This window comes from Rhinopithecus bieti, unplaced genomic scaffold, assembly GCF_001698545.2.
Source record: "Rhinopithecus bieti isolate Rb0 unplaced genomic scaffold, ASM169854v2 scaffold_63560, whole genome shotgun sequence".
NCBI classification, from domain to species: Eukaryota; Metazoa; Chordata; class Mammalia; order Primates; family Cercopithecidae; genus Rhinopithecus; species Rhinopithecus bieti.
In genome coordinates this window covers 1,668,405-1,684,095 of record NW_016826568.1, presented here as the reverse complement: position 1 = coordinate 1,684,095, position 15,691 = coordinate 1,668,405, and the positions used below count along the sequence as shown (strand labels likewise).

Below are 15,691 nucleotides of genomic sequence, written 5' to 3'. Positions count from 1 at the left end.
GCAAAATGTTTTGTCTTCTATACTTCAGTGTATGCTTAATAACTATCTTGAGTTCCACAAATTATTTATCTTAATTATTTTACAGATGGAGCATGCTTTTTATTTTTCTAAAAAACATTGACTACAAAGCTACCTTGGATCAGGCTTGCTCATTATATTGGCATTTGCATTATATATGATAATATCCATTCCCTTTAGAATCCTTTTCTATCACTGTTCAAATGAAGAGCTTTTCTATATCCACTAATGTGCTCTTTTTTTTTTTTTATCCACTTCAGCAATACTTTAATCTTTATTAGCCCCTTCGTGCTCAGTGTGGGCTTCTGTGCTAGTCATTATTTTTCCTTTCTTTCAGTAGGAAGCAAAACCAAAATAAGATTCTGGCAAAACTCACTGTGATCCTCAACAAAATATGAGATTAGCAGAGTTCAAATACTTCTCCTCATTCTTGCCTTTAATTTGAGGGACAAGGAATCACACACAAAACACACACACACACACAAACATGCACACTATTGTCAAAATCTGAGTACCAGAATGGAAAATCCGGCTTAAGTTTTTCTTGATTCAGGAGAAAACACATAAAACACTAACAATGTATTCACAGCCCATTTTGAGTAAAAACCTGAGCTATTTCCAGCTTCAAAAGTAAGCACAAAGGTTCTCAGTCTCAAAGAAATAATAGAACAAAGCAACAAGAAAACAAGAAAAGCCATAAACTCCTGTTTTGAAGTATCTACAATGTAGGGTTATTTTTTCTTTCTCCTCCAGGCAGAGGGCAACTTACTTTGTCTGCATTTTAGTACAAATACCACTTAAGTCAATAATTTGAAATCTTCAAATGAAAAAATGATTATGAATGATCCTAAAAGTTAAGATCAGCATTAGAAAAAAAATTTAAAATGATGTTTATATTCTTTATTTGACTGGAGGAAGAAAATAGAGCAAAAATCAAAGCAGAATTAGCAATACAACTGAGCGGTGATGCTCAGGGGAATGCAGCGGTTTCCCCATTGTGTGCCAGAGGAAGCACAGACAACTCAGTGGGGAGAAGGCTGATTCCACCAAAGCAAAGGAGGCAGGTGTATCTTGTGATCATACATAACAACAGCTTATGGAAAGAAAGAGCAATAGTGGAATTTCTAAGACATGAAATCACGAACTGTTCTAAGCAAATACTAAACCATTAATTTTATTCTCTCAAGAATAAGCCTTGAAAACACTTGATAAAAATTTCCAGGGAATGATTATGTTCACATACAGGCTTAGACTATATAAATTAATCAATATAAAATGTTCCAGATGGTGACTGAAACAACTCTAATGTAATTAGAAGGAAGCAAAAACAAAATACACTTTTAGGTTGTGTACATATAGGCTAGTGAAACTATGAATAACGAGATTGATAGTTTAAGGGCAGAAAGATAAAGAAGGAGGAAAGCTTTAAGTGAGGAGATATTTATTTTACAGAGTCTATTGGGTTTACTATTATTCTGCCAAGCAATTTGATTAGAAAATTGAGATTAATGTATTTCTATGAAGTTTTAAAATTGATTCTAAATGCTTTCATAATTTTAATTAAAATGAGATTTATATAAAACAAAACATTCACCTTTTAAGAAAGATATTTATGCTCTTAAAGGTTTTGTTTATCTTTTCTAACGTGCAGGTTTGGAATTTGCTAACATACATTTGACACTCAATGAGAAAGTGAAACCTTGCAGAAATTTGAGTAGCTATGTTCTATAGGTTGTTTCAACATTTACAGTCTAACAGTGGATAGAATGCAAGCCACTCTGGACATTTTAATACTTCTCTTTGAGGTGAATTCCCTCTTCAGCATGGACTCTTGTATGTATAAACTAAAAGTCTGGGTACCCGCCAGAACCTGGTGGTGACTCTGAAAACCTAACTATTTAGAGTAGCTCATCTCTGATTTTAAATAATCAGGGTGTTAGATGACCTGGGATTGAAGTGGACTCAGACTCCAAGTAACTGCATAGCCGTGGAAAAGTCACCTATACTAAACCTCATTTTTTTCATCTACAAACAGAGTATTAAGTGTCCCTTTGTGCATTGTCATTATTATTACTAAATGTTGATGTATATTTATGTACTGAAAGTGTATTTTTTCATGGCAAGATAGAGCGATATGACACTGCATGTGCCAAATACAGAATACGTGCTCTTCCCAGGTGTGTCGCAAACTACTTGAGTGACCTTGATCAAATACCATCGTCTCTCTCTGACACTTTTGCACATCTATAAAAAGAAAGAACGAGACAAGAAAATGCATTATCTACTGCCTTGTTCTCCTTGAGTACTCATTCTCAGAACCATAATGCTCCCTTAAGCTCCAGGATGTGAAGAATTTGGAGTGTTTTACTTCACTGCTATAACCTCAGTGCCTAGAAGCCTGAAGGAAATATACTAGAAGCGCAATAAATATTTGTTGAATGAATAAATGCAGCAAATTTGCATAAAATTTGCTGTAACATAGTACCGCTAGATATGTCCAGAAGAAAAAAGAGGAGAGTTAGTTACTACCATGAGGCAGAACAACGAGCACACAAATACACACACACACAAACACACACAAATAAATACTGTCTATCACATATGTAAGAGTTGAGAAATACATGCAGATGCCAAAATTCAAATGGCGTTTCCTAATTAAGGGGGAGTACTCAAAGACTAAAAAGAAACCATGCCAGCATGCATAGAGAAGTTTTTTGTTTGTTTGTTTGTTTTTAAGTTAGGTCCCTCCAGAAACAAACAAACAAAAATGTGGATGCTTCTGCATATCAAAAAAATGACTATTCATTGCTGTCGTTGTCACAGATTGGTAACTTAAATGAATGAGGAGGGTCAGGTAGTAAATAAGTCAAACAGGAGAATTTACAAACTCTCCTACATGACAGTTTTACTCAGCTTTGGACTATTCAAGCTATGAAAGGCTCCTGGCTCTGGCTTTCTGAAATATCCAATTAACAGAAACTTGAAATTCATATTTTATAAGAAATCTTCAAATCTCATGTGCTAAAAATGAACTCATATATATACATATATGAGTTTTGCATATATATATATATACACATATATGCTAAAAAAACGTATGGAGTGGTGGATCTCTTAGCATTAAAATAGAAATGCAATAGAAGGTCAAGGAAAGGATGTTTATGACTGCCAACACTGTGTCAAGTTCTTTGCTACGTTTTACTTATTTCATATTCATCAGAAAACTATAAGTAATGTATGCCCCATTTTATAAATAAAAAGTAAGTTATCCTTCCAATAAATATTTATTGAAGTTCTATTACAAGCCAGAAATTGAATCAAGTTTTAGAAACACTGTAAAGTGGCAAATACGAAATAACTACAGTAAATCCATGAGTTTACAATGTAATAAACAGGGCAAATACAGAAAAGTATTACAGATGCAATGATTGTTTTTAACAAATGTATGGCACAAATGTCTGACTATGAGGAATGAATATTAGTGTTTCCCTTAAATTCTTGCCAAATTCTTAAGCTCAGATTTGAGGTGACATTTTTACCAGTATAAGAAATAAACATGGCCGGGCGCGGTGGCTCAAGCCTGTAATCCCAGCACTTTGGGAGGCCGAGACGGTCGGAACCCGAGGTCAGGAGATCGAGACCATCCTGGCTAACACGGTGAAACCCCGTCACTAAAAAAATACAAAAAACTAGCAGGGCGAGGTGGCGGGCGTCTGTAGTCCCAGCTACTCGGGAGGCTGAGGCAGGAGAATGGCGTGAACCCGGGAGGCGGAGCTTGCAGTGAGCTGAGATCCGGCCACTGCACTCCAGCCTGGGCGACAGAGCAAAAAGAAATAAACATATCCATTCTTAAGGCCTAAAGTTCAGAAGAATATTCTGAAAAAAGTGAAGAAAGTGTAGTATTTTTAATTGAATATTCATACAGTTGCTTTTTTTTAATGTTTACAAGGAGTTTTGAATTCCCAAGGGACCAATTCAAGTTCATATATATGTATTAAATATATCATCTGTATTAGGCAATATGCCAGGCAATATCACCACAACTGGGGATAAAAATCTGAGTACAATTGGTTCACTTTAAATCAGGAATTCTATTTAGAGGAATACACTATACGTAAATAATACAAAACCAAGTAAGTTTTCTGGTAGCATAAGAGAAAAACCAAACAATCTCTAGAACAGAATTCATAACTTACATGATACATGTAAATATTCAGGCAGGCCGGGTGCCGTGGCTCGTGCCTGTAATCCTAGCACTTTGGGAGACTGAGGCTGGTGGATAACTTGAAGTGGGAGTTGGGGACTAGCCTGACCACCATGGAAAAACCCCGTCTCTACTAATAAAATACAAAATTAGCCGGACGTAGTGGCACATGCCTGTAATCCCAACTACTCAGAGGACTGAGGCAGGAGAATTGCTTTAACCCGGGAGGCGGAGGTTGTGGTGAGCTGAAATCGTGCCATTGCATTCCAGCCTGGGCAACAAGAACGAAACTCCATCTCAAACACAAAAAAATATTCAGGTAAATATTTCCTGAATGAATGGAGCAATAGGGTTAAGTTATATGAGCCTTAGTCAAGGACAGGGACCCTTGTCTTACCCAAGTTTTATATAAATCACAGACTCTGGTGTAAGATATTGTACACAACAAATATTTAAGGCCACTTACTGATTCAAATTATACTTGATTTATTTAAAACAATGTTAATATGCAAATCACACTTGAATTTGAAATAAAATGATTTTAAGCCATATCCATGAAAGCATAAATGCAAACAGCAGCACTGTGTGGTTTTTATCAAAACATGACATCAAATCATAAAACAATACCATAAACAAACTATTCTAAAATAAGCTGTTGTTACTTAAAACACATTTTTCAAACTTGAGGGAAATCAAATAATCAGTTTGTATGTTTCTCTAAGAAAATGAAGTAGAGACAATAAAAGGAAAATAAAGATGCAGTTTTCTCTGAAAAAATATGTGGGTTGCATATGTGTAAAACCTATTTCTAAAATTATGTTTCCAGTGGTAAAAATATTTATTTTGATCATCTATAGTTGCACATATTTTGCTTATTTGAGAATGTGTTAGTTTCTTCTTCATTTTCAAAAGGCAGTTTTCCTGGATATCGAATTCTAGCTCCACAGTCTTTCTCTTCTTGCATTTTGAAGAGGTCATTGTTTTGCCTTCTGGACCCCATGATTTCTAGTAAGAAATAGCTGTGCAAAGTACTTACACAAAGTGAGATGTTTGACTCTAGCTACTTTTTGAAATTTTCTCCCTTTGGCTTTTGATAGTTTAACTATGATGTGTCTAGTTGTGAACGTGTTTAACTTTATCCTACTTATGCTTGTTGAGTTTCCTGAATGTGTGCATTAATGTTTCCTCATCAAATTTGGGAACTTTATGTCCATTAATTCTTCAAATATTTGTTCTGACCCATTTGGCCTCTCTTCTTCTGAGACTCCCGTTATATCTGTGTTCTTCCCACTGATCTTTAAGTTTCTGTTTATTTCTGTTCATTAATTTTTCTTTCTGTTCCTCAGATTGGATTATCTCAGTTGTCCTATCTTCAAGTCGGCTTATTCTTTATTCTCTCTGCTTAAATCTGCCCCTATTGCAAATTCTTCATTCAATTGTCTACTTTTCAACTCCAATTTATTTTTCATTTATAAGAGGTTCTATCTCTTTATTGATATTTTGAATTCAATTATACATTACTTTATACTTCCTTTTAATTCTTGACACATATTTTCCTTTACTTCTTTCAACGTATTTTAACAGATGGGCATATTCAGTATAAATTCTAATAACTGCTTTTGTTCTTTTTACCAGCAATACTTTCTTGTTTCTTTGCATTTCTCATAGTATTTTGTTATTGCAAATCTGGCATATTAAATAAAGTAATGTGACAACTCTGAAAATTAGATTCTCCCTCACTCTCCAGGGAGTGTTAATATTTGTTTCTTTAATGACTTTTCTGAAATAATTCTGTAAACTCTGTATTTTTCAATGGCCATGTGTAGCCATTGAAGTCATTGCTCTGTTAGCTTACATAGCAGGTATTCCTTAGACAGAATATTTTGTTACTCTCAAACCAGTAAGTGTTTCAACTTTGGGGAGGGTCTGTGTGTGCATGTTGGGACATTCCTTCAATATTCAGATAAGCAATTAAAGACCTACCTTAACCTTCACTTCCTGTTTGTGAGCAAGTAAAATCTTAGGTCTTTCTCAGGTCTTTCCTGAGCATACATACGTCCTTGGGCATGTACAAAGCCCTACACATGTGCATGGCCTTATAAATTCCAAATAAGTCATTGAGGCGTTTGAAAATCAGTGTGGACATCTCGATTTCCAGCTTTCCCTAAGTTTTCTGGTTGACAAGCCTATTGTTTGTCCCAAATTTTATGTAGCCCCTCACACAGAAGAAAAATCAGACAATTGCCTGTCTTTTTGACAAATGCCCAGCTGAGAAAAAGCTTTTGGACTTCAATAGCTCTAGGTCAGGTGAAATCAAGAGTGTCTTACAATGCAGTCTTCCAGGGAGTTCTCAAACATATCAAATAAAGACAATTCTCTGAAATTGAGACTGGGAAGAATCTCCTACTTCCTTTCAGTTCTTACTAGTCTACTGGTTTTCACCATGATGGCTGAATTTTGGCTTTTCAAGACTACCTCAGAGCTAGAGAGGCAGAAAGGACATGGAGCAAGTTAAATGCCACAAACTTTGCTATTTTAAAAGACTCAGTCATTTTTCTTAAATAAAAGTGTCCCATATTGCTCCAAGATGATGTCTGAATATCAGAGTTCCAATAAAATGACTCGAACATTTTTTTCCAGTGTTTTTGTGGCAATTATTGAAAAAATAATTTGGTGGTCATTATTCCACAATTTTTATGGACATCATTCTGATGATCTATATTTCACCTACGATTATGTTGCTTATCTAATCACAAATGTCACAGCTAACTAAAAATATTTTAAAAGTGTATATATTTTTACTATAATTGTATATACCTTGAACATTCATTTTCCTTAAATATAATACATTTTTTCCTTCATTTTGCATTTGAGTGATGTAACACAAAACATAACGCCTGAATCCCACATACATTTCTCACACTCAAACAAATATACATTCATTAAGCCCCTCTAAGTTAACTTCCCTGTCTTCAATATTAACATTTGATACACTATGTCAAAGGAAACATTACTCAACATAATAGCAATAATTTTGAAAAGGATGCTAATTGTTTAAAAAACAGAACAAATATACCACTATATGAACAATAATAATAGAAAAAAAGACAGCATGAAGTTGTTAGAATAATTTAAAAGATCCCATTCCCAACACAGAAGGATTACGTTTTTATAAACCTATTAATTGTGTTTCATAAAGAAATCATGTATAAAATTGAGTAAATTTCCTCAAATGTATAGTTGCAACAGCAACTACAACACTGTACTTACACTCTCACAGATACGCTCTTTCAAAGCTCTATTTTAATAACTTCTGAGTGGAAACAGGAGAAAAACACAAAACTAAATTCAAAGAAAATATCTCATGTATTTTCTCTGGATTCTAAAAACCTAATTTCAACACAACACATCAACCATATTCTCAGAAATAAAAAAATAAAATATTTATTCAATAGATTATTTTTGGTACGTGAAAAAAAAGGGAGAATGCAAAATATCTGTATAGGTTCTCATAGAGAGACGTTAGCCAGACATTTATCTGTACGGAGTCATGACAGATGAAAGAAAGAGTGTGCGGTGGTTCAGGAAAAAAAAGGAAGGGAAGAAGGAAGAGTGTAAGAAAGATAAAAGAGGAACACATTGAAAGTATACACGTTATTATCTTGAGCCTGGCTCTACCTGGGTTATGCAATGTTTTTGTTTGTTTTTTTGTTATTTTGCCTTACCTTTATGTTCCAATATCTTAAAATCTACTAGTATTCCTTTTAATATTATGTCTTTAAATACATCTGTAACTTTTCACAACTAAAGAGAAATACAAAATTGATGAAAACATAAAAGCCCACTGAGATGAGGTTGTTAATATACAAATTACTATGGATTAGAATAATTAATGCAATGTGTTATTTTCATAATAACTTTCTTAATAAAGGACTGATTCACACACCTGGCTTACTCGTTAATTTGAAATGAAAATTTTGGCTCTTTAGGTTGTTATGACAAAATTTGTTATAATATTAGATTACTCTAAAATAAACCTTTGATATCATCTAAAAATGTAAGTGTGCACAATTTTCTAGATGAATTGCAGTTGTATATGTACATGATATTATAATAGTTTCTTGGATTTTTTTTTATCTCAATGGCATTTAAAGGAATTTCTTATACTATTTTTATTCCCTGATTCTGTAAATGAAGTCAAAATTAAATTGGTCCCAGCTTTGAATCAACACTGATCATAGACCAGTTAAATTTTATTTCCTATGCAATATGCCAGGATGATGGCAAATTAGTAGCAAATCAAATACTTTTATATTTAATATAAACTAATTCTGAAAGTTTCTTTGTTGTTTTCATGTGAACTTTTCCTAAATGCTGAAGGAAACTTCACATTTCTTTGTGGAACAATACTCAGAGAGGAAATAATATATTTACTCTTTAGTCACTGAAAGCCCTTCCCTAGTGTTCCTTTTTTTGGTTAGAGTTATTTGAAGTCCCACCACCCCATCCAACACACACATAGCACCTCCTATCTCAACAACATATGCATCTAGTACATATTCATTCCTGTGTTGCAAGTATCAAGATGCTTACGCACATAGCTTAAGTTTTAGAAAAACTTTCATAAAACTTACCCCATTTTTTGGAAAAGCAATCCATCCCAGGTCCCCCATGACAGTGCGTGAATCCAATAAATTCACTGAAAAGAAAAGAATACAAAACTCAGTGAAATGTATAGTATCATGAATATTGTATCTCTATCTTAATAGTGTTATTAAAATTGCATGTTGTTTACGTAACTGAAATTAAGTGTTCATTATGATGAATACAATGGGTATAATTTAAAGAAAATATATTGATGCAAGAGAACAAATGATTTTAAATAAACATTTGAAAACAATCACAACAAAATCATCTGAAAGCAAATCATTACCCTATTTTATTTTCTTGCAAAACAATAATAAATTTTAAAAAAACTCATAAGGAAAAAAAAAAAAGGAACAAAAGTAAACCCACAAAAATGAAAGGTTCATGCTGCCTTGTAAAAGCTCTAGTTTTTGGGATTAAGCTGCAGCCATAAAATTCTAGCTAAATGTATTTTATTTTCTTCTGGAAAGCTGTTATGAAGCAATTAACAAATAATTTACATTAAACAGCAATAAACTATTCCCAAGCTTATAACATTTTTTGTGATATTAACAGAAATCTGTAATCTAAATTGCAAGTTTAATTAAGAAATGAATCTACACACCCTTAAAAAGGCAAGGAAATTGTTGCAGTTCTTGAGATAGTTGCTATACTTAAGAATCCATTGCATTCCCAGAGATACCTTCTTCTTAGGTATGACCATAGTCTAAAAAGAGTGTTTCATGTAGAACTGTCAGATACATTATATATGGGAATACTAAGATATTGAGAAACTCCAGGATGGAAGTTTGAGTACCATCATTACAAAAGGAAGCCATTTATGAGTATGTACACACACAGACACACACACACACATGCACACACATACACACTCATACACATCATGAATATGGTGTTATATACTGACTCTGAGAAATCAAAGTAGCTTATCGGTTAGTCTATTCAAAATACTTTAGCCCTGGATCACAGATCATCATTTCTCCAACCTATTATACCTATCCCACATGGTTCTACCTGGCCTGCTGTGCAACAGAACAACTTTGAATGAGCCTGGAATATGAACCTGAAAGGGAAACACTTGAGTTATTCCTATGTAGAGGTATCGAGGCTTCCTTAAGCTATATTCAAAAGCCAGTATCTTGAAATGCCACCAGTTCTAAAAGGATGATTCTATGTGTAAGTGTAAGCCTGGAGTATTAAAGAAATAACAGTTGATAGGCTGGGATGTGTTGTTATACTTTTTAAGATAATATAAAATTATTATGACTGAGGAAATTTTCTACATCTTAGAGAAATTTATGTACATTTAACTATTATTATGCATCATTTATTTCACAGTAGCAAAAATTCATGAGACAAAAGAACGTTTGGGAACATACATATTTTATAAACCACACTGAAAGTATATGATAATATTAGTAACATTAAAATAAATCAATAACTCAAAATCTGTAGAAAAACAAATATACTAAATATTACCTATACATACACATATATGTTGTTGTTGCTAAATATACTTCATTCATCTATTTTCTGAGCTCATTAACTATTAAAAAATGCATGCAATACAATGTTTGTATCACTTTTCACCTACTTAAATCATACTGGTTTTAATGAATAATAATTAATTTGTGGAATTATTAATTTCTTAAAAGAATGGTGACCTAATTGAAAAACAATTCTTAAAATCAAACAAACAAAACTGCTCTAATACCCACTGACTTTGCAAATCCTGCCCCTCACTACATCTAATTTTTCAGATAGATCCATACTCTTCCTTTTGTTCTATTGTTGTCTTTTTTGGTTTCCATGGGAATAAGGCTACATTCAACTTAAATGTCCTTGTCCTCATTTTAGTTTTTCTGGGACACTAGGGCTGTGTCTAGACATGACTAAATACCAAGGGGTTTCAGAACCTAAATTGTTATGTTTATTCATCTTAATGATTCATTTGATTCACCTTTCATATTGAGCAGCAGCATATCTGTAGATGAGATAAAGTAGAGCAAATCAGCAAACTAAGGGTGCTACCATGATGGCAATCAAATTGAACTTAATCCTTTGGCAGCAAACTGATGTGCATAGGAATTCCAGGAATTCATAACCAGCCTACCGTGAGAAACACAGCGTTCCTTGTAGACCTGTTACTAATATGAAATATTCATTATTATCAGCAGAATTTCAGATCACTTTTCAAGATTCAGTTAGCCGCACTTGAATTAGGTTTAAACTAAATTACCATTTTTACTTTTTTTTTTTTTCTGGAAAATGTGAATGTGTTGGAGTAAACAAATTACCTCAAAATACTAACTTGGCTGTTAATACAATTTATTGAGAGTTCTCAATGTTGGAATATACTGCAGACTATATGAGAATAACTACATTAGGAATCTCTATAATCTTACAGTGAAGTGTTCAAATAATTTTCTTTGTATGTAGACTAGGAAATCCACAAGAAATACATGTATGTATCTTTAAAATTAGGTGTTTTTAGCAATCATTTGCATATTATTATATTATAATTTTGTTTATATAATGGAGAATAAATTGGGATTTGATTCTCAGAGAAAATAACTAAAATTTTTGTGTAAATGTTAAAATACATATCTTTCTTTTACCTTCTGAGTTGCTAATGTTTCGTTTGTCCTTCAAAACATATTTCAGGAATTCCTTCTTCAGGACACTATTCTGATCTTCCCTTTCCTAAATCTGAGTTAGGTATCATTACTTAATATTCTATGAACACTCAATTCCTATCTTCAAAAAATTGAATGAACAGAATTATCTTATAAGAACACCATGTTTGACTCATGCCTATGAATCTAGCCTCAGTTCAGAAGAGCTGAATAGCTGTTTATCTTATGAATGAATAATGTGATCAGTGGGAAGATCAGGAGGGTGGGGCTAATAACATACACCAGTGGTTCTCAACATGGAGATATAATAATGTCTGGAGACATTTGGATGCATTTATCTATTTTCTGAGTTCATTAGTGGACGAATATTTGCTTCTGGCATTTAATGGGAAGAAGTCAGGTATGCAGTGAAACATCTTGCAATGTACTGTCAAGCCTCCCCAGGAAAGAATGATCTGGCCAAAATTTCACTAGTATTAAAGTTGAGAAACCCTGTTACATACCTATTGATGCCACTAGAAATTTTCTACTTTCACAATTCTTTATATGGTACATCAGTAGAATGATCTGTTCATCTATCGATGTACCAGATAAATAATTGTGAAAGTAGAAATTTAACAGAAGTTAGCATATTTGGCGACCTTCTGTTTGAACCAGAATAATATTTCTATTTAAGAAAATTAGAGTAATAAAATAATTTTAGTCTTATTTATAAAATAAAATAGAATATCAGACTATATAACACCACTAAATTATTTTTCACATAACCAATATAATTATTAAATGTGTTCTTATATACACTTTCACAATTTCTCCATATTCATGACTATATGCATGAAAAGGCACTTTGCCACTACCGTAATTAATGCCTCCATTTTCCCTACTAGTAAAATAGAAAATCAAAACATAGCTATATAAAAAACAGAAGTTTAGATATAGGATTTATATAAATGTGAATTTTCAGAAGTTAATTTCCCAATTTCATTACCAAATTTATTAAAAAGAGGGCTTGGCAGTAATAGAGCATAGGCACTAAATATCTTCTGTGCTATAATTACAGTACTTAAATTGTTCTGAACAGTATATATGCTTGTTGTAAATTGCAATGAATTCACGAATATTGATCTTTATTGTACAACTTAATTAAAACTTGTCCAGGAGAACCCACTAATGAATACAATTAGAGGAAATGTTTGATGCCACAGTTACTCTAGAAGACATTAATTAGATATCAGAAATTTTATGAAAAATGTTTTCATTCTATTATTTGTATTTTAAAATAGTCATACTATTCAACTGAGAGACAGATTTCAAGATGATTTTTCCCTCAACCATTGTATAATTATGATTAAGATGGACATATTGGTAGATATTCATATTTTAATCAGTAATTAAGAAGGCTGATTATCCAGGAGAAATAGCTTTAAAGGGGTCAATGAATATGTACTACATTGCAAATTCCTAACATTAATGTGTGGGGAAAATACTAACACAGGAACTTTTAGTAAGGAAAAGTCACTTAACTGAATGCCCAACCAAATAACAGATTATGAAAGAAACTAATTCAACACAATCATTCGTATGCTTTAATTGTATTGCTATACATTAACAATTTCAATGCTTTCTTGAAAACAGAAAAGCTTTTAGAAAATTCACTTTCAGAAAAAGCAGATTGCTAACTCATTATATTTGTTGGGATTCAAGGAAAGCAAAGAGCAAATAAATAAAATGGAATATGCATAAGAAGATTCCTAAATCCTCAACTTCACACATTCTAACAACTAAAATTTAGCTTAAGTTAATAATACAAATATGTTCTTCAATGATTATAACTTTCAAACATTCTAACTTGTTCTATATCACTTTGACTCCACTACTTTCTCCTTAACATCTTGCCAACTTTAGTCACTATGAGCAGGAAAATGCATTAGATTCTCCAGGAAACAGACACATTGGAATGAAAGTGTTTTCAGACCTTGAAGAGTCAAAAGATAGATCAAGGACATTTGATCCCACCACACACCATCAGTGGGCAAAGCCTTAAGAGAATATGTGATCCTTGATGACATGAAGATAGACAATTAGAAGGCTTATTCTTACTTATATTGTTTCTGTTTTTGCCATTATCTTCACATTAACAAATACAGTTATAATGTCAGTTAAACCTCCACTACAGTATGAAAAGAGAATAATTTGGGTTAGTAGCAGATGAGATGGCCTTCACTCTCTAAAGGCATTGAATCAAAGTGGCATTGCATACTAGAGACTTCTGATGGATGCTTGCTTATTGACTTCCATTTAACAATATCAGAAAAGCTACTGGATTCAATTACAATACACATTTAACTAATCTGTGGGAACAAACCCTAGATATACAGCTGTCCAGCCTCTCTTCATGGTCCCAATCAGCACAGATGTGATTTCTCGCTTTCAGGCTAAATTTTATAATTTGACAACTGCTGCAGGGAACAAAGAACATTTTACAAAATGACTGCAGAGAAAGAGGACATGTGTTTCCCATTGGTAAACTAGATTTGTAAATTTGGGAAAAATTATGTTATAGGTTTAGAAGTGTTACGTAGATTTCTGGCATCCCTTGACTCAAAGGCAGGAAGCCACAACCAACTGTATTTTCAGACAATGAATGGAGGAGTATTTATTTTACAATTCTGAGCAATCCATATGCACAATCTTTTTTAGAAAAAAGAAGAAGAAATGTGGGGAAATCACTTGTGGAATGCTTACTCTGTGTCAGATGCTCTACTAGGCAATTTATACATAAAGCAGTAACTGAGACCTTAGTAACAGACCATGAGCACTGCTTATTGTTTCCTGCAGCCAAGTCAGTCCCCCAGTTAAGACCTAAATGTTAGATCACTGCATTGCAACTACCTATTTCCCTAGACATCCAAAGACTCTAATCAAGAATGATTCTACCTTGTTTGTACATGAACCATGGCAGCTAAACATAGCTTTAGAAAAACTGCACAACCAGAGACTGATTTCATTCTAAGTAAACCATGACCTCAAATGAGCCATGAACATTACCTGACAAACCTATATTTAGGTAACTAGGCCTTTTGTATATTAACCCAAAGCATTTTCTAAAAATTGTCATTAAAATATATTCAAAAGTAAACCTCACATTCCCATCCAGTGAATGCCCTATTTCTGTCCTTTTCATAACTCAGATTATTGAATGAATTGTCAACACACCTATCTATTATTTCCTCACATCTTCCTCATTCCTGACCTAATCCATTACAATCTGACTTCAACCCCCATTATTCTACCAAAATTTCTGTTACTAAATTCACTAGTGATAACTGTGTAGCTCTAAGCTCCTAATTTGCCTTATCTTTTGGCAGCATTCGGTCATGACCATGATGGACAAACAATCTCACTTTTCATGCTCAGTGACTACAGATTTCTGTGGTTTTCTTCTACCTCTCTAGCTACTTCTTCCTCTTTCCTTTATAAGCTATTCTTACTGTACCATCCCTTCAAACCTCGATTTTTATCAATGCCTCATTTTTGTAGATTTCCTTCGCTTCTCACACTACACCAATAATTCTTGATTAAAACTTAACATCAAAATTTAAAAGGAGATTTTTAAAAGAACTAACTCTTGGTGCCAGTCCATGCATACTGAATCAGCCTGTTAAGGATAGAGAAGGGCTCATATGTTTACTTTCTGTTTGCCGTATGGTTGGTTTTAAAGGAGATATTGGCATATGCCCCAATGTAAGGACTCTTCCAGAGGAGCTCATGAACTTCTGAGTTACAACCTAAATGTTAATGATCACACAAATCCATTTATTTTGTCCATCTCTCTCTCCTAAAATTCCTATACATTTGTAAAACTGACTGCTGGTTCTTAACACATTTATGGTATATAATCATCCCCAAATTCAGCCTGTCCCTAAATGAAAAAAGTATCTTCTCTATACAGAAGTAAAAATAAAAATTGTGTTCCCATGTTCCCTAGTTCAATGAGTGTAATGCCATATAACTAGTTGTACTGGCTGGGAGCAGTGGCTCACGCCTGTAATCCCAACACTTTGGGAAGCCGAGGCGGGCGGATCAACAGGTCAGGAGATCGAGATCACCCTGGTTAACACGGTGAAACCCCGTCTCTACTAAAACTAAATAATAATATAATAATAATAATAATAATAATAATAAA

At 33.3% G+C, this 15,691-nt stretch overlaps 1 protein-coding gene across 4 annotated transcripts in view; it reads right to left on the bottom strand.

Moving 5' to 3' along the window:
• EPHA5 (EPH receptor A5) overlaps positions 1 to 15,691 on the bottom strand; it is a 358,795-nt gene that overhangs the window by 322,410 nt on the left and 20,694 nt on the right. For all 4 annotated transcript variants that reach the window (XM_017863470.1, XM_017863467.1, XM_017863469.1 and 1 more), the window contains exon 2: positions 8,857 to 8,921. In XM_017863470.1, the coding sequence (XP_017718959.1) occupies positions 8,857 to 8,921 (65 nt within the window). The remainder of the gene's footprint in view (positions 1 to 8,856; positions 8,922 to 15,691) is intronic.